The sequence below is a fragment of the Aptenodytes forsteri genome, unplaced genomic scaffold (genome assembly GCF_000699145.1).
Source record: "Aptenodytes forsteri isolate BGI_AS27 unplaced genomic scaffold, ASM69914v1 Scaffold146, whole genome shotgun sequence".
NCBI classification, from domain to species: domain Eukaryota; kingdom Metazoa; phylum Chordata; class Aves; order Sphenisciformes; family Spheniscidae; genus Aptenodytes; species Aptenodytes forsteri.
The window spans coordinates 3641518-3665496 of NW_008795128.1; the positions used below are offsets into that span (position 1 = coordinate 3641518).

The 23979-nt window shown below is 37.3% G+C and overlaps 1 protein-coding gene across 1 annotated transcript in view; it reads left to right on the top strand.

Moving 5' to 3' along the window:
• Nucleotides 1-23979, top strand: part of MYBPC3 (myosin binding protein C, cardiac) — a 63591-nt gene that overhangs the window by 18031 nt on the left and 21581 nt on the right. Inside the window, 16 exon segments of the mRNA XM_009277588.1 lie at nt 1373-1429; nt 2150-2152; nt 7054-7077; nt 7821-7987; nt 8828-8960; nt 9194-9196; nt 9637-9761; nt 10384-10489; nt 14540-14706; nt 15091-15256; nt 16195-16299; nt 17049-17080; nt 17246-17382; nt 18948-19025; nt 20290-20449; nt 21535-21639. Coding sequence (XP_009275863.1) covers nt 1373-1429; nt 2150-2152; nt 7054-7077; nt 7821-7987; nt 8828-8960; nt 9194-9196; nt 9637-9761; nt 10384-10489; nt 14540-14706; nt 15091-15256; nt 16195-16299; nt 17049-17080; nt 17246-17382; nt 18948-19025; nt 20290-20449; nt 21535-21639 — 1568 coding nt within the window.

A 23979-nucleotide genomic window follows, 5' to 3' on the forward strand; every position in this document is an offset into this window, starting at 1 on the left:
TCCATTTTATTAACAGTACTGTTAAAATGCCCATCATTTATCTGTTGAGGCTGTTTTCTTACTTTTTACAATATTTGTTCCTGCAATATTGAGTTTTCCTGACATTCTGGTTTACACTTCCACAGACAGACTGATCTGTCTTCAGACTGTCTTCAGACTGTCTCTGAAGCAACTAGCACTGTGTATTGACAGACAGCATTATGGGCTACCACTACCAGCAGTACAACTGAAAAGAATAATTTCTGTGTATAAAACAATCATTAAATATAAGGTGTTGCTGCTGGAAGAATCTGAATGCTGTAAGATGGCATCACCAGATTCTTATATTCAAGACAACAGAGATGTCAAGGAGCAGCTGAGCACTGATGATGGGAGACTGACCAAGATGAAGAAAATCCATTTTGACTTTATAAACCCTATCTGAATGCAAAAAAGACCTTTTTTTTTTGCTAAATTGCATAATCAATAGTCATGAAATCCAGTGTAACTCCCAATACCTTTATATCAAATCCCTGAAGTGATTTTTTTAGGAATTAAACCCAAAGAAGTGATTTTAGTGACTTTACGCTAAGTTTTCAGAGTAGATCTGTACTTCAAAATTTCAGAAGCACAGCTAAGGCATATTTGATTCAGAACACCAAAAATAACTGTGCATTCCATCTGAGTTCACCACATGTAACAGACAGAATTACACATCAAAAAACTCCTGCTTGTTGCTTCTTGTTCTCACGAATCAATTCACCACAACACTGCTTGCCCGGATGCTTGTTGAACAACTGCATATTGAACCTCATCTCAGAATCAAAGTCAGATCACAAAATTCCTCCTTTAACTCTCCCAAGCACCAATGATGTGACACTTTTTTCAGTATAATGAATTCTGGAATCACAAAGAGCCTTAAGAAACAATTACAGCTGGGACAATGCTAGAAAAAAAATGTGATTTTAAATTGTAAGGAGTCCCACAAAAATGGTTATTAAATACTGCCCCACACTGTAAACAGTATCCACATTCCTGAAACTACAGCTTACCAAAAGCACTAATGATTCTAAAGGAAAGCTTCTGCAACATCTTTATGCTAATGAATACATTCCAGATCAATATGACCACCAAATTAATACCCTGTACAACTTTATCCATAATCAGTACAGAAAAAAATACAAGTTCATTAAATATATTTCTTAAACCTATATGAAGACCAATATGGACAAAGAGCCTAATTAAGTCACCTTCCAAGTCAGTGCACATTCTAAGTCATTCTAAACACATCTACTACTCCCCTACAAAAATATATCATCTACATAATGATATAGTCTCACAAGCTATTCCCATTTCCTTCTGAAACTAATTATGGTTTTCTGTTACTATACAGTACCGAGGGACGTGAAGAAGGTGGAGAGTTTAATTTTACTGCCCTGCTGAAAAAGAGGTGAGTAAAAATCCATAGACTTAGAGAAATAAAGTAACCGGCTTCAGCTGAACAACTCTGAAAACACTAAAAGTAGAATAAGTGAAAGTTTCATAAATTCAGAATCCTTGTAGTTTTCCTAAAGCAGCTCTAACTGGAAAAAGGATGACAGGTAATTATGGCAACTTCTCCAAATACTCAGCATTTGCTGCATTTCTGCTAGGTTTATACTGGAGGGAAAAAAAAAAAAAAAGGATTGAACTTTCCCACAATAGAAAAGGCTGGGACTAGGGTAATTACATGCCTCCACCAGCACTTTTCATTAAAAAAAAACCCAAAACACAACAACAATTTACAATACCTCTCTATAATGCTGCCTTATTAAGAATTTTCTGTCCTAAGTTTTCACAAGACTTCACATTGGAGAGCTGGGAGGAGCTGCCTTTTTATTAGATTTCTAAATTTTACTATTACACTATACAATTATATATTATATAGTATATAGCTGTTTATCATATATATAAAAAGATATTCTATGTTGTACAAATATTATATAAATATTTTTTACTCTTCCAATTCTAATTCTTATTTCTTGCTTTTACTTTCACTTTTTTTGGTGGAATTTCCTCTCTCATTCTCATCCTTTCTTGCTACATCTGTTTTCATAACCTGTCTACATACATTTTTCTCTTTTTACCACCATCTTAATCTGGATGTTTTGGATTCCACTGCTGCCAACAGAGAGTAAGATCTCCGTTTCATTTGATTATAAATGCATGGGTCAGACTGAATATCAGAACCATTTGGTTTGAAACAATGCATGCATTTTTATCTCTCTTACGTGTAGAGTGTGACAAAAATTAGATAGTATGAAAGAAAATTATCAGCCGCCAATTTCTGAGACAGAAATGCTTTTAAACAATTAGTAGAAGTTAAGGGTGGACCATTCAATATAAATCAATGGATTTCTCTGAATGTTCTTTGGTTTTCACCATCGCTTTCTTTTATAAGCAATTTTAAATTGTCCTTGAATTTCCAGATTTTCTCAGTAACCTTCTGCTTTAAATTCCTATTGTCATAGAAATGAGAATCAGAAAAATCATTTGCATAATATGCCTGCTGGTGCCTACCAAATATGCGCTGAAGTTTTGTTCCCTCCATCCTTAAACATGTTAAGTGAACGTATTACTGAAGTCACTTATTCCATAAATGTACAGGCTTCTCTGTTACAAAACATTTCTTTTTATTCCAAGTAAAGTTTCCATTGCTCATTATCATCCCATTACTCCCAGCATGCTTCTTTCTGCTCACTGCCCCTGGCTGCTCACTCTGTCTTTCCAGCTCCTGAAGTTACTATAAACACTTGTCACTAGACTCATGTTTTGCAAATCTAAACTTACGCAGTTTAAGTTTTCACAATCAACTACTTGGGTGAATGTTGTGGTGAATCTGTGTTCAGTCTCTGCTCAGGTATTGGTATCACTATTTATAAAAAGTGTTTTATCTTCACAAAGAGTACAGGATCAGGTAGACATCTGAAACAGCTTGGTTACGGAAGGCAATAAAGCCACAATAGCCTCATGTTTCACTCAGGTTAACTCACCCAAATTTCAGTGGGGCAAACAAGGCCACATAGGTATACAAAGCCCTGTATTACGCAATATGCAATGTATCCAGCTAGAAGTGAATTCCGGCTTTGCAGTAACACTACAAGCAGGACTCTCAAGGGGGCCAGCTAGACGAGACAGAAAGTACGCCTATCGAACTTTTTACAGCTGACATTGATATCGAAGTTTCTTGTTTCATCATGAACCCCAGAGAAGTCTGAAACAAAAAGTGCGTTGGAATTTTTTTGTAATTCTAAAGTAGGGAAAATATGCTTTCTGAATAATGGCAGTAATCAAAACCGTACAGGTTTGAGAGCTGAAATAGAGTAGTTGTACACACATTCTAATTTCTATTGAAAATGTAAGGCAAAACAGAATTACTGATCTCTTTTTAGAATTTTCAAATAAATGGAGGCCAACATGAAACTATTTGCATAATTTCATACAGTGACTCCAGCTGGAATGAAGTGCTAAGTACTATGAGCCCCTCTCCTAGTGCCTTTCCCTTCTGCTTTCACAATTAGTTTCGAGCAGTGATAGAACTCTAAAAAGTAGCAAAAATCTCCAGTATTTCCAGAAATGTTCAATTTGTGGATATAACTCTTCATTGGTTGTTAGACTAGAAATATAATTCATTAAAAGAAGCTTATAAATTTCACTGCATTTTATCAGTGTTTTTGACCTTTCTTGACTTACAAATCTCTGTTTAGTGAATTTAAGCATACTGATAAATTCACTGCTCCTAGTTGTTTTTCACAGCCACTTTAGAAGTAATTTGTGCATCCTTCAGGCTTTGCGCACCACAGGTTGAAGACCACTCCTATATTAATGAGAACTGATAGGCATAAAAACTCATCACAGAATGAAAGTATTCTTCATTAAAATAGAATAGAAAAAGGGAGTAGCAAAAATCCAGTATTTCCAGAAATGTTCAATTTGTGGATATAACTCTTCATTGGTTGTTAGACTAGAGATATAATTCATTAAAAGAAGCTTATAAATTTCACTGCATTTTATCAGTGGTTTTGACCTTTCTTGACTTACAAATCTCTGTTTAGTGAATTTAAGCATACTGATAAATTCACTGCTCCTAGTTGTTTTTCACAGCCACTTTAGAAGTAATTTGTGCATCCTTCAGGCTTTGCGCACCACAGGTTGAAGACCACTCCTATATTAATGAGAACTGATAGGCATAAAAACTCATCACAGAATGAAAGTATTCGTTTTGACCTTTCTTGACTTACAAATCTCTGTTTAGTGAATTTAAGCATACTGATAAATTCACTGCTCCTAGTTGTTTTTCACAGCCACTTTAGAAGTAATTTGTGCATCCTTCAGGCTTTGCGCACCACAGGTTGAAGACCACTCCTATATTAATGAGAACTGATAGGCATAAAAACTCATCACAGAATGAAAGTATTCTTCATTAAAATAGAATAGAAAAAGGGACCTCATGCTGAGGAACTCTCAAGAGCTATGCAGATTCAAACAGAATTGAAGATTATTCTTTTACCGCTTCTGCTTTGTCCCACCTAATTTACAAATGCCCCTCAATCCAGAGGTAATGAACGTTCCCACTATAATAAAGAGAGCTTCATGATATCTCCTATCGCTGTAATTTAATTAACTGGTGTTGACATACAGATGTCATGGGCCAAGGAGAGGTCATTGGGAAGAGGAAGGGAACAGCTGTCACAGAACTGTTAAATGGGATAGTGAGCGGAGACCTTGAAGGAGGTGACAGCTGACAGGGTCCAATCAGTTGACAGTAATGGGATAGGAAGGAACCATCTCTGGGATGTACAAAACTATTTTTAACCCCTCCACATATGTTTAAAACATATCAGCTGCGTATTCCATTTACAGCAGGTTCACTGAGCTGCATCTTAATGCCCCCAAGTACATAGTTAACTTATGAGGTGATCACTCTGAATAAGGATCCCCAACATCAGGGAGAGTAACGTGAGGGTGGGAGAAACTTCAGGAGTCCAAGCGCTCTATTACTTTTTGCACGCTGCTTAGTTCCTGTCGGTAGTGGAAGAGTTCAGCCTAACTGTGGAAACTGTGTCTTTACGGGATCAAAGAGAATGTTTTAACAAATACAAAATGGTGAAAAGGACTACTGGGATGGGGAAACCTTTGCTCAGAGGCAGAAAAAGACATTTTTTTTCTTTTCTTTTTCAGAACTCAATTAAACACTATACAAATTACAACCTTTAGCTTTTAGTACCATTTTACATGCGACTTACAAGCCTTTCCCTGTAACTAGAAAATATTGGTATTTCCAAGGAAAAGACTATACTCTTGCTTATGATCAAATTTCTTGTATTTCAGCTTGCATAGACCAAAACAGTATTGCCAGATATAACAATGGGATGACACTGAGTAATGGAAAAGCTAAAGCAAAAATTAAGGAAGTCTTCTCAATAGTGAGACATACTAGACTGTGGAATTGCTTCCAAATTGGAAGATTTTTCTCATGATGTATTTAAAAATAACTCACACAAAATATTTTTGAAAACTCCATGAATAATCCTACCTGCAAATTTTCAGGTAAAGGGGTGTATACAGATGAGTGTATGAGTAGGCAGATAGACAGAGAGACCACCAATATTTATACAATGCCTGAGGGAAAATAATATCATTTAAATCTGTTAAGTCTTTCTTATTTCCTATGATTTTATATTTCCTTTTGAGATACAGTTTGTTCCATAGAACATTAATTGTACTAGTACAAAGAAGTCAGCACATATTACAAATATCATATATTCTTAGTTTTACGTACTTACGTATCTATTCCAATTTACATGTATTTAGAAATATTTTAAAGTTGCTCATTGATATGGTCAGGGCAACTAGCCCAAGAACTGCTTATGTTAAAAAAAAATCCTGGTTTATTTGGCAAATCAGTTCAATTGTCCTGCCTTCTGCTAGGCAAAACTACAAACCATTTGTAGCTGCCCCAAACTAAATGACAGATATATGGAGAAGAGGAATCCTGACTAAATTTGTGGGTGATGTTGATGCACTGTTATGACAAAGCAAATACCCAGTAGGCTGCACTTATCGCAAGGAGTCCAAACTTCAGATACACCTATCAATTCAATGCGTGGTAGCGAGGACTTAGTGCTTAGTGAGTGTTAAAACACTCCAAAGATATAATACATTGCATGCCATATTTCAGCTCGAACTCACTGGCCTGAAATCCTCTTCTCTTGCTTCTTTTCTGTTCAAGAGCTACAAGGGTGCTGGAAATCCCAAGCCAGGACTGCAGTACTTTAATAAACATAGCGCTCTCATTACAGTCAAGCCTTTTTTGGGCAATTAAAGGAGTACCAGAAATGTTTGGTTATACCTGCTGTCTAGACCAACTAAAATCATGCTTTTTAAGTAGTAATATTTCTCACAGACTAATGGGACTGTTCTTTTCCTGAAAAAAATGGAAATACACCCAATAATCCTCCACTTTTCTCTGCATTACCTGTTGCATAACTTGTCTTCTTGTTGGGGTTTACCACTGAACATGGCTTCATTATAAGGGTGTGTTCTGCTGCACTGGAATCTGCTTGGTCCTGGTGATATCAGAAACAACAGCCACAGGAAGTTCCTTTTCCTAAAGAAATTTTTAAGAAAATGTTACTTCTTTCATCCTTTTTCTCTTTACCAAAATGCAACCTATGGCAGGCAACAACTCCATGATGACAGGGCGAAGTAGAGCTATTTGTTTCCCTGTAAGGCGATCAGCCATCATCAGGAATAAGCAGAAGTGCTTACATGTATAATATAAATCGCAGAGTGGAACTGTACAAAGCGTGGGAGTGAGTTTGGTTTCAATAGGGAACAGCATTTTTCTTAAGCCTATTTCAGAGCTTTTGCACGAGCTCCTTCATCTCCCTGCTACTGAAGCACAGGCATGTTCTGCTAACGGTGAAGATGACATTCGTGGCTCTTTTGTATTAACACATGATGCCCTCTTTCTTGCCCATCGGGATGCTGCATGTTTTTCCAAACGATTCTCTGCGTCATTCTGGAGTACAGCAGCTTCTTGCGCTCGGTAAATCGGTAAGGTAACGCCAATTTCTTTTTCTATTTATGATCTTTCAAATAAAAAAATACGATGACAGAAAAAGAATGCCTTTCCCAAAGCCAGATAACCAAATATTCACTTGGTTTTGCTAAACCAAACATTAATTCTTCCATAATCACTAGTTCTTTGGTTAAACTATAAAATAAGTAGTCCATTGTAAATATTGTCTTGTTTGCCACTACTCACCAGTCTATGTGTCTTTATGTTTTCTAGATTACTATAGCCAACAATTGTCTTTACAACAGGCGATAAATATTTTAATAATCTGTGATTCATTTTAGTGAAGAGAAAAAATGTTCTGAGTAGAAAAGGACTTGTTTCTTGTTAACATAAAACAACTGCCTTGTTTCTGAGGCATTCTCAGGATATCAGTTCAGTTCCTTACTCTGCCACATGTTTTGTGTATGACCATGACAGGAAAATAAGTCTCCTTGTGTTTACCCATCGTTAAAGGGAAGTTAATATTTATTTGCTTTGGCTATTAGAAAGTAAACCCTTCAGGACAGCGATTGGATTTTAATCACTGTATATATAAATATAAGTAAAACTAGTCACCAGTTTTATTTCATTATTTTAGGTAATAATATAGTAAAAGTTAGACTGCTAAATTTTTTATTAAGAAATGGATTCATCAAGCCAATATGTAGCTTGCCAAGCCTATGGCTGTTTTTAAATCCTCTCAATAGTAGCATTCAGATACTCTAACCCCTTTCTGCAGAGGTGAAGCAAAATCTGAATCACAATCTGATGTTGATGTCTGGGAAATCCTGAGGAAAGCTCCTCCTTCTGAATACGAGAAAATTGCTTTTCAGTATGGTATCACAGATTTGCGTGGGATGCTGAAACGCCTCAAACGCATAAAGAAGGAAGAGAAAAAAAGTACAGGTTGGCGAGCTGCATTTATTCCAAACATATGTGTTCATACCTTCTTCTTTGGGAGTTCTTCAAATATTAACATCAGCTGGACAGCAGCTAGATACAAGAGCACAAGAAATAGAGGAGTTTCCTATTCCAATTGTTACACAGTCTTTACACGTGAAATGCTGATTACCAAAGATTAAAGCTATGCCCAAAGCTCTGAGCTACCTTGCTCTGAAACTCTGGATATTCTGGCCCTGCTCATTTTACTAGTTTCTTCTGCTCTGCCCCTTATCTTTCCCTGAAAGTAAAACAACACCACCCCCCACTCCCCCACCCTCAAAACTGGTCAGTATGTCAGGCATCAGTGATACATTTAAAGAATTTAATTTCCATTGGGATGATACATTTGGAATTCTTGAGCCTTTTCTAGTCTTGTGAAGTATTAATTATCTAATTTTAACTAATTTGTTTTAAAAGTCTGAAACAGAGAAGGCAAACTGACATTCATTAGCACTGAGATCAGTATCGTTTTCCTACATGGGCAGACGTAGCTGTAACTCTATTTAGGATGTATTGAAGTACATAGTCACATCTGATTTAGAATATTCTACTTTGTTTATTTTAGTTTATATCACCTGCTTTTCATCCTACGTTAAGGAAAAACAGAAAACGGAATAGGATGAAGAACAGACAGAAATGTAAAAATGCAAACAGGGATGCAGAAAGTGGGGAAGGTTTAAGATGATGGTAAACAACAGGAAAGGGAATAAAGATTTACTTTCCTAACAGGGAATGTAAAAAAAAAAATGTTAAGTATAAAAATGATTAAGATACTCTTTTTTTTTAAATCATTCTTCATCATAGCATTCCTCAAGAAACTAGATCCAGCTTACCAAGTGGACAAAGGGCAAAAGATTAAATTAATGGTCGAAGTTGCCAATCCAGATGCTGATGTGAAATGGCTGAAGAATGGACAGGAGATCCAAGTGAGCGGCAGGTAAACTAGAAATATGGGAAATCCAAAAAGGAACGAGCTACAGCTTGAACAAAGTGGAAAAACTAGCTTTTCTTAGAAAGAAAGGAATAAAACAGGGAGAAATAGGAGCTGAGAAAGAATCTATATAGTGCTTTGGCTCAGGGTTAGTTTGCTGTTCTCATGACTTTTCCTTTTTCTTCCCTCTGCTCTATATATCTACATGTGGAACTGGATGCTTACATCTACCTACTTAGCAAGTAAGTCCTCAGATTATATTCTGATCTTTATGTGTATATCCAGGGTTCAGAATTACTTTCTTGTGATATGGGATATATTTCAGTGTAGCTTGTTTGCAAAACCAATTTCCATTGATTTTGTGCTGAAGCCATGACAAAGCATTTTTAATGCTAGTCAGGTTTGTTGTAAGGCTAGATGTTAGAAAAGCATCCACCACCATTCACAGGAGTTTATGTGTCTCACACTTGCATGAAGATTTCTCCATAATTTCCTGTGCTAGGTTTTCAAACACTACTGCTGTCCACTGCACCAGAACAGGGATATAGGCTTGAGTCTTAACAAACCTTGCCACTGATGTCAGAAGAAAAGTAGGAACCTTTTTCTCTGCCAGGCAGGGGAAGACAGTGACTGGGTACAAAAGAGTTACTTTCTGATAATTACATTTAGATTCTCTTTTCAGATATATTTTTGAGGCTGTTGGGAATAAGAGAATACTGACCATAAACCACTGCTCTCTGGCCGATGATGCAGCATATGAGTGTGTGGTAGGGGAGGAGAAGAGCTTCACAGAATTATTTGTAAAAGGTGAGCAATGGTAGCAAAAGGAAAGAGATCTCCCCTAACATTTAGCATTGAATTACTGTCACCTTCTCTACTCTCAGATTAGTTAATCTTGGAGGAAAAGAAATTCTCAAACATATGAACAAATTCTGACATCTATTGAAGTAGATTTTTCTTACAGTTAAACGAAGGAAAATTTTCCCTATAGCTGCAACTAAGAAAGCACAGGAAAACAGCACAGTAATAACCACCATTAATTCTCATTCGGAAAGTGATTTACATCTTCCCAACAATAGGGCTAGAAACTTACTTTAAAAATTTGATTCCGCTCAAGATAAACATGTGCCTCAAGATCTTCAAGCAGATCAAATAGTACAGAAAACTAACGCCTCCGGTTTAGAATTTCAGAATATATATGAAAACTGATTAATCCTGTGTTTGCATTCTGTCTCATGAAGCAAAACCCAAAAGGTCATTTGATAAAATTGATAATGTGATCCAGCATAGTAAATTTTAAGTTCCAACACAGAGAGCATCACCATGTATTTGGCCAGGGGTTCTTCCTGTGGAGTGCAGAGTGGTGAAATCTACCTCTGGTCTTCAGTCTTTCAGAATACTGTTTTAATAAAAGTTTCTTCATTTCCAGAACCTCCAATCCTGATCACTCACCCACTGGAGGACCAGATGGTGATGGTTGGAGAGAGAGTGGAGTTTGAGTGTGAAGTGTCTGAGGAAGGAGCTACTGTGAAATGGTAAGGTAATAGAAAAGGAAAAAAAACAGCAAACAACATGAAACCATATCCCTCCATGGGACATTCTAGGACCAGTGTCTGTGGACAAGAGCTGTGGAATAAAAAGGAAGAAGGCATCCTACATAATTGTTTTCAGGAAAAGATTGATCGTCCTCCTATATGTCAAACATTGAGGAGGAACTGAGAGGCCAGAATATGGCAGAAAACAAACTAAGTATAGATATTTTATAGTGTCTCTAGAATTTCTTGTTCAGTGTTTACAGGATGCTACTGACTGTACTGAGCTGTTAGCTTTAAAGTTTTCTAAACATTTGACAGTAATGTCTAACTATTGGCCAGACTAATCAGATCTGTATTGTGATGAGCTTGCTGTACTTTATGGAATCTTCTAGTCTTCTCAACTGCAGTGAGAAGGGTTTTTTTGAAGTATTTTTTCTTAGGTAAAATGTTAGTGTCTCTTGAGACAGAGAGGGAAGGTCATTGACTTATTTTAACATATCTGTTGTGGTGATCCTGCAAAGCCGGTCATTATGCATATGCAGCAAGCAGGATTAAGATGACAAACATTTAGACCATAGAGTCCATTTTGTTGGGCATTCCAGCTGAGTGGAAGCTGGAAGGTTCACACTGCTTGGGCAGGCACAGCAGGCAGTGCTCACATACCAGGTCTTACACACACTGTTCTCACTTCATTTCTCTACCAGATGAAATTCTCTTGTGCTTGTTAACAGCTTCAGGCACATGGTTATCAACTATTCCCACAATGCTCATTACATTCCTGGAAAGTGCCAACCACTCATCTGCTCTCCCAAAGGAAGGAACTGAGAATTTAAATAGAGCCCAAGAGCTAGTACAGCGTATGCATTACTCTATTAAAGCCACATGCACAGGCACACACATGCTATTGTTCGGGAACTGCTTACAGATGCCTGGTCACAAGAGATGGGGACAACCAGATCTGTCCCTCTCAGAGCACAGTGCAGCTGCCACACTTTGATCCTATGCCTTTGAACAACTCCCATACATCTTACAGAGCTGGTATCTGTGGGATGGGCATTTGGTGTGACAAGGGCAAACCAGCAGCTGTCTCAGCCTGAAATGCAGCAAGTGGTCAGAGAAACTCTTCAAATCATAGCAACAGAAAACTGAGCAGTTAGACATTTACACTGTATTTTACTGATTTTATCATGTGAGACTCAGTCAATGCTTTTTGGCAACAAAGGGAGCATTTTGGACAACAAGGAGAAGTGTCCAGGGAAAACATGAAACACAGTATGGAGAAAGAGTTCCAGTTTTATGGCTCATTAAGGAAATGCTCAACAGTGTAAGCCAAGTAACAGGCACTAACTCAGGGCACCTGTTATAGCTCTTGCACCCTTTAAACCTGGGTTATGAAATCACAAGCACATGAACAAAAGCATATAAAATTCTGTGACTTGCACAAAACAGAAATAAGGCTTATAGCCTCTTAGGCATGGCCATCAGACTAGGGCTTGGAGAATTCATTATGTGGGTCTCTTCATAGTAATCAGGAAAGAATGTTCTCTTGACCACCCAGAAAGGTCTCACATTATTATTATGCAGTACTATGGAATAGTTATTTCTGAACTTCAGATGGTCTTGGAAATAATATAATTCTTGAAGAAAAAGATGTAATAAAATACATAGTTTTGACCTGATTTTTCCACCTCTGAATGCTGGATGTATCATCTTATCAGCTCCAAATGAAAACAAACTAAAGTAATGTAATAATAATAAACCCGTGTGTCCCCATTATCACACAGTACCTACATCAGTGATATCTCAGAAGACATTAACCAATTTATCCTTACATTCTAAGCAGGAAATAGGAACGCACTTCCAGACAGAGAAAAGAGGCATTGAGTGGCAAAGCTGAGAACAGATATTTGATCTTGCACGTGTTCAGGACTTGGATAGACTAAACCATGACTGACCTACCTATTATTAACTAGTTCTGCTTCAAATATGAGGCTGAACCAAATGAGCTATGGTGGTCTTTAAACCAACACTTCTATGGTTCTATAAAATCCTCCACTTACACTTTAATATCAAGTGATTCTTCTACTTCATTGCTCAGTTACCAAAGGAAGGCTTGCAATATTACCTTACGTGAGGTTTTTCACTTTTCACTGCTGCCATGTATTATTTTAAGCCAAATGATATCTGAGAGTTCTTTTTTGAGGTTTACAGTTTTATCCCTCCACTATTTGTCAGTACACCCCTCTGCAAACACTCTACTCATACACAGCATCAGCAATGTGCTAGTCACTGAAACAAACACAAGTTAAATATACTATTCCCTTCCCAGGGGTTTAAGACACTAGTCATTGCAAATAATTTATTTTCATTATTTAGACAAGATTTCAAGAGATCTCTTTCTTACCAATGGCTGAATAGAACATTCAGATATCTTTGAAGAGCCATATATCAAAATACATCACCAAAAAAGAAATTAAAAGTTCAGCTTTGGAACACCAGCCACAGTGCGTGTGCCTGGTTTTGCCGCAGCAGCGTGTTGAACTTCTGGATTACAGTCCATTCTCAGCAGTTCAGCAAAGGTTTACGCATTTCATTGTAGCACTTGCTCCAGAACTAATCTGCATGAATGAGAATACCAGCCTTAGGAGAGCATCTTGCATGTGGCCTCAGACTCTTGCCACTCAGCAAGCAGAGGAAACTTTATCCTGACATAACACTAAGCGCTGTGTCTCATGTGGTTGTTATAGGCATCCTCTGTTTCCGCCCTTACTAGTGTCGTAGTCCTGTGATCTGGAAGGAAGGCCGGTGTTTTTCTAAGCCAACTGTAAGTTCCAATAAGCTGTGCTCTAAAGAACAGTTAGGAGTGAGTAACCTGTAGGTATTTTGAAATGCAGTTGCAGCAGGTGCATCTAAGTCACAAACTGTAGGATTCCTGTCTCTGCTTGAAGTTTTGATCTTGTGATTTACTTCAGCAGACTCTGACAGAGGCAAAAGGTTTCCTTGCATACATCTATCTAGAGATTAGAGCTATAGTATTTTAATGAGACCCTAAGTAGCATTTCAATTTGCTATCCTGTAAGCTCATTTGTTAAGCTGAATAGTCATTAGTAACAAATAACACAAGGTAGAAAGAAAATTCTTACTCTATTAAAAGCATAACATCTTTTCTATTTCTTCTTCCACATGAGTAAGTATCAAAGAGAAAAACTTTTTCATTTACAAACCTCAGCAGTATTCAAGTAACATAATATAAATATACTCAAATAATAATGAAAAATATAAAATGCTACAAAAGGAGTAAGTTGAAGAAATTCCAAGTTATTTTCTTGTAGCCTGTTTATGTTATTTAGGATTAGGAACAGGAAATCTTTAAAAAGTTTTATGTATTTTTGTGTGACCTTGACTAAACAGCGTGAGTCCTCTCTGCTCATTTCCCTTCACGATGATTGGAAATTACAACAATTAAATTTCCTCCCAGGCTGGATGGTGAGGCTTAATTTAGTAATGTCTTAAATATACTGTGGCATCCTTGAATGGAAAGGGCTACAAAATCCAAAATACATCTTCATTTAAATCCATCCTAAAATTTTCTTCTTTTACTGATGCCCACAAACCATGAATTTATAATAATTATAATTCACATCAGGAAAGTTAAGACTTTTAAGTCATTTCCCAGCAAGTCACATTTACCTTATGGCAGCTTTTAAGATAGTGCATTCCCTGCTGGTGAAGTATGTCTTCATCCCTATATTTTCTACAGCATTTAACATACTTTCATGTTTATTTATAGCATATAAATAGTAACAATCAAGTAATTCCTTGTGAGTGAACTCTCTTGAAGTCAAATACCTAGTGAAAATTAATGGTCAACCTAGAAGCATTCTGGTTTTGGTTCCATTAACATTTGTGCAATGGTCTCTTTTTTGCTAAATTGAAATGCTAAAAATACTGGATTTATCTTGCGTCTTCAAATCTCTAGTAACACTGAGCTGACTCTTACTCTCCTCTTCCAACCATAGAAAAATGACTCAACACTATTTGGCATTGCAGGGAAAAGGATGGAATTGAGCTGACACGGGAAGAAACATTCAAGTACCGATTCAAGAAAGATGGAAAAAAGCAGTATCTAATTATTAATGAGTCAACCAAGGAGGATAGTGGACACTACACCGTGAAGACCAACGGTGGGGTATCAGTTGCTGAACTGATTGTACAAGGTAGGCACAGGTAATATTACAGAACCAGAGAAGCTGAAAAATGAAAACAGGCTGAAGGTAACCTTCTCCAGGATAGTGCATAGGGGTAGCATAATCCTCATGCCAGGGAAAAAGAAGACTTAATAAGGGGCATAAGGTTTGATAATAAAGGCCTCAAGGAGAACTCGGACCTGTGTGCTGGATGTTAACAGATACCCTCATAATAACAGGCGCTTAGCTATCAGTCCTGTTAAAGCCCTGCATGCTGAGGATTTCCCTTCATATTTCACTCTTCCACAAACAACTTCTCAGCCCTAGCCTTTTCTACTCAGTAAATGCACACTGTTTACTTACAGATCTATTCTGATTTGTTGATGTGTGTATCAATTACTCTCACAATATCAGAGAAAAAGCTGGAAGTTTATCAGAGCATTGCGGACCTGACAGTGAAGGCACGTGACCAGGCAGTCTTCAAGTGTGAAGTTTCCGATGAAAATGTGAAAGGAATCTGGCTGAAAAATGGAAAGGAGGTGGTCCCAGATGAAAGGATAAAGATCTCCCATATTGGCAGGTTAGTCTTGTTTCAGAAAGCAGGTACAGGCTTGGGAATTGCGTTACAATCCGCAGGAACTATGATCTCAGGGGATAGGAATATAAAACAAGATTTTGTCCTGGCTCCAACTAAAAGGAAAAAAGTTTAAAACCTTCTCATATGCAATCAACATAGTCACAGACTTGCTTTGGTATGTGTGCAGTCTTTCTGTGTTGGTACGTTTCAATTCAATTCAATTCAACAGAATTCATTCTCTGTTCTCATTAGGGTTTCATGTTTTCCTGGTATTCAAACAATCTAGAAAACATACTGTTGATAACTTTAAAATTGGCAGTAGTGTTTAGACAGGTTAAGATAACACTTATATATAAACCCCTTCAGAAAAATTAGTGTTTATATTAACACATACAGTTGCGCAATTCTGTGCTCAAGTTTCTTAGCACTCTAACTACTACTGGAAATGCAGACCAAGAAGATTCAGAAGATACGTAAGCATTACATGTTAGGTAAAGTCTTCCTTGGTACTCCCTTTCTGTATTCAGTTTTGAATTTACAATAATACAGGGATGGAGCACCAATTTTTAGCTTGTTTTTCCAGAGTTTATTGTAGTCACAATCTGATCAAATGAAACCAGTCAGCGGTGTTACAACTGCCCTAGTAACGTTAAAGGGCTGGACTAAAGCAGAGAAACTGCTTCCTCTATTCAGACTAGACTGTGCATCTACCTTGACAAGAAAAATCCATTCATAGACAACATGCTGACATGGATTTGCTTGAATACTGAAAGTAGAGCAGTCTACAGCCCTGGTGGTGGTTGACTTGATGTTAGGGCAAGGGGAGAAGAAATAGTAATGTCTGTTAATAACCTATAGCCTGCACCTTGTCTCTCGAGATAGCCCTGTTCCTCCTGGACAGGTAAGGTAGGGGAATGGAATATATTTGTTCATGTTTCCAGAATCCATAAGCTAACTATTGAGGACGTAACACCAGCTGACGAGGCTGATTATTCCTTCATCCCTCAGGGATTTGCTTACAACCTTTCTGCCAAGCTTCAGTTTTTAGGTAAGTTATCTTAGAATATGTAATGGGAATTCCAGAGGGATAAAATGATGGCATTGATCATGGTTATACCAGGAAAGAGTATGCTGAATCTCTTTCCTGATACCTCAGTCAGACGTGGCTCTGATCACAGTGCACCTCTGGATAATCTGCATAGGTTTTTTTCTTTCTCCGTATCAGTCCGTGGTAGTTCTGCCTCCTGTGGCCTCTGTTGTCTAAGGTTGCAGGGAGACAAATCTCTTCCCAGAAGGGATCTGGATGCTGTTCCAACAGCGTGTTGGGGATCAGCTCTGGAGAGAAGAGGGAGTTAATGGCAGCTCTCTAATAGGGAGAAATATTTAAGAAAGGAATAATGATCTTCACTAGTCGAGTGACAGATTTTTCATACTGTGGGACCCAAGCCCTTTGAAAGAGTTCAAGCCAAAGCAAACAGCTGAGATTTCCTGACTCCCAGTGAAATGCCTCAGGCACAGGATGGTAGGTCAAAAACATATCATGCTAACTTGTGCTCCACTAGAAACAGAGGCAATGGAAAATGCTTTTCCCTGATATTTTGTGTTATCATTATCACATTGTTTTACAGAGCCCATTTTCCAGTTTATTGCATTAATCTGTTGATGTATATGCCTTATGAGGTTTTAAAGATGAATAGTTTTAAAATTACTGTTTGGGTGCAGATGCTATGTAAATTCTGTTTTCTAATCTATTTCTCCTACCTCCTCCCCTCCCCCCCCCCCCACCTCTCCCCCCACCTGCAAAATAGGTATTTGTACCAAGAGAAGGTAAGAACAGCAGTCATTATTTATATGCAAGTAAACATGTTTTCAATAGAAAAGGAAGCAGTGTTTTGTCATTTTTAATTTAATGCATGAATATACACCTTTCTTTTTTTCCATACAGAACACTCAAACTATATTTAAAACTTATTTTCCCTGCCCTTCCTACAGAACCTCCCAAAATCCACCTTGACTGTCTGGGCCAATCCCCTGACACTATTGTCGTGGTCGCTGGGAACAAACTGAGATTGGATGTTCCCATATCAGGAGATCCAACACCCACTGTCATCTGGCAGAAAGTAAACAAGGTAACGTGTAACCTGACACAATGTCTGAGGCAAGAAAGTCACAACAGGAAGTTTATTTTCTTTCTCAAATCTTACTTTGATTTACAATTCTTAGTTACAAGTATTTTCATCTTCCTTTACTTTTTTTTTTTTAAAAACCTCAAGAAAAAAAATTAAATAGCTGCAATGCAGCTGTTTGGGATTCAGCTGTTTTTCTGAGAGTCATCCTGAACTGTTCTTTTTCTGAACTGTTGCCTGCTTTTCTATTCCAAAAGAAGGGATGGAGCGTATATGAGTAGACACATGTACATGCAGACAGTAGGATACCATACGGGTTTATTCTCTTCCTACCTCAGAGAAAAAGAAATGAATGATCGGTCATCCCCATCACCTTCACCCAACAGGATGGACGTGTTCTGGAGATGGCAGCTTCTTTTTAAAAAAGAAATCTTTCTCAAGAATCCTATAGTCTGTGAAGAAAAAGTCTTCTTAACAGACCACTGGGGTAAAACTGTATTTGGTATAATGAAAATAGAGGACACTTGCTATTTGCCTTATCAAAGCAATTACAAAACATCAAAGAAAGAATTCAGAAGCTAGACACAAAATGTTAAGTGAGCTTCCTTTCTGGCTATCTCAGAACATCCCCACCCCTCGCCATCTGTGGGCTCTTGAGCTATAACTAGCACAAAACACAGAAATACTTTGCATAATATTCTACAGCATCATTACATTTCCCATAGGTGTAGATATAGACAAAACAATATTGCCAGTTATATTAATTTCCCCAGTCTCATTTCTTCATGATTCCGCCGCATTCTTTGTTCAGGTTAGCATATTTAATAACACTTAGGACTTTTTTCTCCAATGCAGAATTAGTATGGAAACAAAGAAAAAAAGCCATTTGTCTCTCTTTTGGGAACCAAGAGAAATTGACTCTCTCATACAGAAGTTTCTCTGATAAAATGACGATTGGGTATCAGACAACCCCTATACAGTGTTATTTCTAAGACGTGAGGTCTCAACATACGAGTAAAAGAAGCCAGTCTTGATTTGAAGGATGTATAGCATATACTTACTAATTAAATCCTAAACAAACAGTAGCACAGCTTCAGAATACATTGTTTGATGTGTGTTGCAGACCTAACTATATTTCTTAGTGTTAAAACATTTACATCGACTTACTATCCCATTGTTACAGAAAGAAGTAATCCTTTTTTTTGCAGTTAGACAAGATGAGTAACCAGCAGCACAGGACACAGAGAGATTCACAACCAGTTGCAATTCTACTGCAGGAATGTCATGCATCTTTGTTTGTTAAGCTGTAAATTTGGTTTTGCTGACTTATCCTTCCCTTAATTCACTGCAGTCTGATACATCTATTTCCATTTCTGCTTTTTACTTTCTTATCAGTTGATTTCCTTCCCAGGTCTGCTTGCTGCCTCACTTTGCTCTTCGCTTTTCTCATACCTCTATATTCAAGCCCCCTAACAAACCTATGGACTCTTCTCTGTCTTGCAGAAACAGCTTTACTGCTCTGCTCAGAAAGACTTAGCTGACTTTCTGTGGTTTCTTTGCTTATCTAGAAAAGTGACCTTGTTCGAAGCAATGATGATTCCATGACTCCCTCAGAAAGCAGCAGTGATTTAAATACTGATAGTAAGGTAAGTTCCTTATTATTTATGCAGACACAAAAATATGCTTAGTGTTTTCCAGATAAAAGGGCCTATTCAGAAGGAAATAAAATTAAAGTCAGTAGATATTAAAACTGGTGAAGCAAATAGCTCATCAGGCCCAACATCCTGCTTCACAATGGTGATTACCAAACACTTTGAATGGGCACAAGAGATCTAGTGAGTAATTTTAGATATGCTGATTGAGGAAATCTCTTTCTAATCACCATCACATGATGGTTGGATTACACGGAATCAAAACAGTTATTTGAAAACTCTTTTTAATATATCTGTGAATGTTTATCCCTTTTTTCCCCCACTAACCTGTAAGCTTCAGTAATAACTACAGGAAAAAAACTCGGACGAAAATCTTACAGGACACAGGGAAAGATGACAATGGGTCAAGAGAGTGGACTATGTATGTACAAAACAGTGAAAGAGGATTCATTTTCCAACAAGTTCCCTTTTTGTCATAAATAACTTCTTTGTTTTGATAGAGTCAAAAATATTTTACATTTATTATGCAACAATAAACCTTTCTCAGGGTTAGGATTCTGCTGTACTAGTCACTATTTAGGCACATATGCTTTGTAATGGTTCCTGTTCTAAGTCTAAAGATATGCAGGCACATAAAGAAAAAAAGGAGTGTGTTATAAATGAACAGCAAAGTTGTGGCCATTATGTTTAAACCTCAGCTTAGAGTAGAAAGTTACCTATATGACATTCTTGAGTGACAGAAACCACACTGATGCCATTAACAGTTACAAGAAACATGGTAAATTTTTTAGAGGGAAATTGTTCAAATCCATGTTATCTGATGCCAAATGCAAATACTGTTGATCAGGAATGTTTGCTCAACCATTTGAATTTGAATTTAAAACCTTCTTGAATTTACACAGTACCTAACTGTTACCCATGAAACTCTTTGAGTTGATACTAGCCGTTATCCCAAGTAGGAATTTGAGGAAGAACTTAGTAACTTCTTTGAAACATAACTGGGTATGCGTAACTAGCAATGAATCTTAACAACCTGCAGACTTTCAGAACCAATTTTCCCAAATGTTATTTACGTGAGCCACTTAGTCTATATTTTCTCTCTTCTACATACAAATAGAACTTGAAACACCTTATAGCTTTTCAATAATTTTGATAATATTCAGTGATTTGAAGATTTTCACCAGCTCACATACTGGCTCATCAGGCTGTCCCTGGCACAACTTACAATGACTTTATCTGTTACTTTCACTGCCCGCAGCTCCTGTTTGAATCTGAAGGCAGAGTTCGTGTGGAGATGCATGAAGACCACTGTGTCTTCATCATTGAAGGAGCAGAAAAGGAGGACGAGGGAGTATACAGAGTTATAGTTAAGAATCCAGTGGGAGAAGATAAGGCTGATATCACAGTCAAAGTTATTGGTAAGTGAAGGAAGGAAACAACCAGAGTATGAAAGCATCTTGAGTTCACTGAAACTCACCCTTCTCTAAAACTGAGGCAAATTCTGACTTTAGGTTTAGAAAAACAGAAAAGGATCATAAAGGCAGGAATACTATCAATCACAAAATTTGGCAGAAGTATTTTTCACAGGTAGTTGCCTTCTGTGTGAAAAGCTACAAGAACAACTCCCGGTAGAAATCCATGTATTTCCTTTTTATATATTTCCAGTTTCAGGTGACCCTATCATTTTACAGATGATATTCCCCTCTGAAATATATGCTTCATGCTTGTCTGAGATAAGAAAAACTTCTTGTCATTTTGTTGGGGTTTATATTTTTAAGCAAAGATTACTTCATTCTATACGCAGTAAATGGTTAATGGAATAAAGATACATAATATATCTGATATAAGAGAAACAGATTGCCACTGTGAGTCACAGAAGAGCTGGGGGGAATATGATTTTGAGTCAGTAATTTTTATAAAATTTTCATAATACTTAACTCATTTATACCCTGCCACACATATGACAAAAGGTCAGGTTATAAACAAACTTAGAAATGATAAAAGAAAATTATTTTCACCTACAGTATTAAAATTTAGAATTCACTGCTTAGGTGAATACTAAGTCTCTTTTCATCTTTTATAAATCCGAAGTCAGTATATTTACTGTGAATATCTCCAAAATAACAAAATATGTGAGACATGCAGCCATTATAATCTATATAAAGTTTATTATAGAGAATATAGGAAACCTTGGAGCAAGCCTCTTCTTACAGAACAGAATTACCTTGTAACCTTACATTTTTGCAAAAAATTGGTTATGTCTGGGAAGAAAAAGGGAGCTGAATAAAAAAATGGTATTTAAAGGAAAATCAACCTAACTAGAAGCATCGAAGAGCAGGATTCACTCTAGACTAAGATAATACATTCTCGATTGTACCTACTGTTGCTGTCTGACAAAGCTGTATCAATGTGATACAGAAAAAATGTTGAAGAAAAATTTCATTGACTTGTATACAGAAATTGAAACAGTAACAACTATCATTCATTCTCTCACTTTCGTCAGATGTTCCTGACCCTCCAGAAGCTCCCAAGATCAGCAACATTGGAGAAGATTACTGTACTGTGCAGTGGCAACCTCCTAAATATGATGGTGGGCAACCAGTACTTGGTAAGAAGTGCTAAAATATAAAGTCCCCAGCAGCCTTGCCTATATTTTTGCTGCTCCTTTAAAATGGCACAGAAGGATTCTCTATGTTTATTCACTCTAGGAAGGCTGACTCTCAGAAACTAACTACTCTAATATAGCAAACCTTCAAACTAGTCTAGATTCTGGCCCTTCAATTTTAGGGAGAGAGTGCCCCCTACCCGTGCTATTTCAATCAGAGAAATATTTCAGCGAATACGTTACCAAAGCACAAGAAGTTGATACCAAAAACAGTTAAAGCTAAACATTCTCATTCAAGACTGAAATTTTAGGTCAGTATACAGGCCTTTGGACTTACCTAGGAATACCAAAACAGATCTGTGGCCACCTCAGTCATCAACTCCAGTCGTCTGCAATCTCAAGTGCTCATGCAATACATGTTTCTTTTAGAAAACTACTTCATAATTCTACTTCATGTACAACCACACACCACAGGTCACAAAACACTTTTCAGTCATTTTAATGACCTTAAAATCTGTACTAAAAACTAGAGAACAAAGTTATCATGTGATATAGGAAACGAGCAGAAGCAATCAAGAATATCACCAATACCATTTTAAGTTCTCTGTAGAGCATGGTGTGTTTTAGATAAAACTCCCTGTGATCCTCAGAAGGAAAAGGAAATAATGCAGGGTCTTGGCGAATTTTAGAGAAAAATTCCTCTGGACTCCAAATCTAGCAATTTGTTTAATAAAGATCACTGGAGTTTGAGTTTCTTTTTAAAAAAATGCACTGAAAGCTATATGGACTCCAATGGGGATGCCAGGGCTAGAAATGTTCTAAAATTCTTTTAACCCCCTGCATAGTATCTGGAAGAGAGGAGTCTGTATTTGCTTTTGGATATTTGGGCTTCATTCACTTCCACAAGAAGAGAGTAACCTCATTTAATTCAACAGAAGTTATCTGTGCAGGAATAAACAAGATACTACTGGGCCAGTCCTTTGTGGTTTCATCTGTTCTGACAGGAAGCAAGCAAGAAGTTAACAATTTAAACTATTATGTGCAAAGCTGTCCCGTTACCACAGCCAACACCCACCCCCTCCCCCCTTGACTATGCAAAGCCCATGATTTGGTTTTGTAGAGTTTTCAGGACACATATTTTGGAAAGTTCTTTGTTTTGTTTTCACTGTCAAAGGAATGATTTTGTTAACGTTCCACTAACAACCCTTTGCACTACATGAGGAGGTTTCTTCAGTTAGCACAGGACTGTACTACCAATAGAGCTAGAATAAAACACCTGGGGAAAAAAAAAAGCCAAGATGCAGCACTACCCATTCAAACAAAGCTTTAAAACCAAGTTAAAAAGGCAGCGGAGAAAGACATATGCATTCTTAATCTGTCTTCATATTGTTACAGATGGCATTGTAGGCAGTCTGCTACAGTCTTTATTAGCTATATCCAACAGATAGAGAAAAGAAATTCACACCCCATCTTCACTGTTATGCAAACCTTTCATGGGGTCTCCTGTACTTTTTATATTACCACAGCAGTATCTTTATCTATCATACATTCTGTACATTTGGGGAAATAATCTGCTTTACCAAATGTCACCAATAGTACCAGTATTGTCTTTTTACCTCTTTTTTTCTTTTTTTTTTTTTTTTTAATTGCGATTCTGGTATGCCACAGTGAAGAAGTGTCTCAGTTCTGACAGGAAACTATGCATATCTAAAGTGGCAGAAAAACAGAAACTGAGTTGCTGAAACTTCTCTCGGTCTCACAGACCCTGGTGAAGAGAGAAAAAAGTGGGAACGTGTCAAAGGAACCATAGGTTCTTTGCTTACAGCATTTAACCCTGTTTAAAAGCTACTGAAAACAAGCATGCCAGGAGTAACCTTATACATTAGAAGTGACCAGATACAACCTGTCAGCTCAAAGGTACCTCCACCACTCGTTTCCCAAAACTTTCTGTAGACTCCCATGCTCTTGCAATTCAATGTAGACGGGAAAGGCTGCTGATGCATGATGTCTGTGACTATAACATGTCAGCAAACGTGCCTGTCGTTCTCCATCTCCCTTCAGATGCTGTAAGTGTGAATCATACTTCACAGCTATACCAAAGGGACATCTGCAAGTCTGATAGCCATGACCTCTGTGAGCAGCAGGGATCGAATCGCTGACCTACACAGCTCAATTCATACGTCTTTACAATGTGTTTGCTATAGACTTTTACTATTGCAGCTGACCACTGTTACAGACATATCCTCTGTAGAGTATGGGTAGAAACAGACATAAAATACATACAAATACATGGTACGTGTAAATCATTATTCAGTGTATTTTCTGATTACTCACTCCATAGTT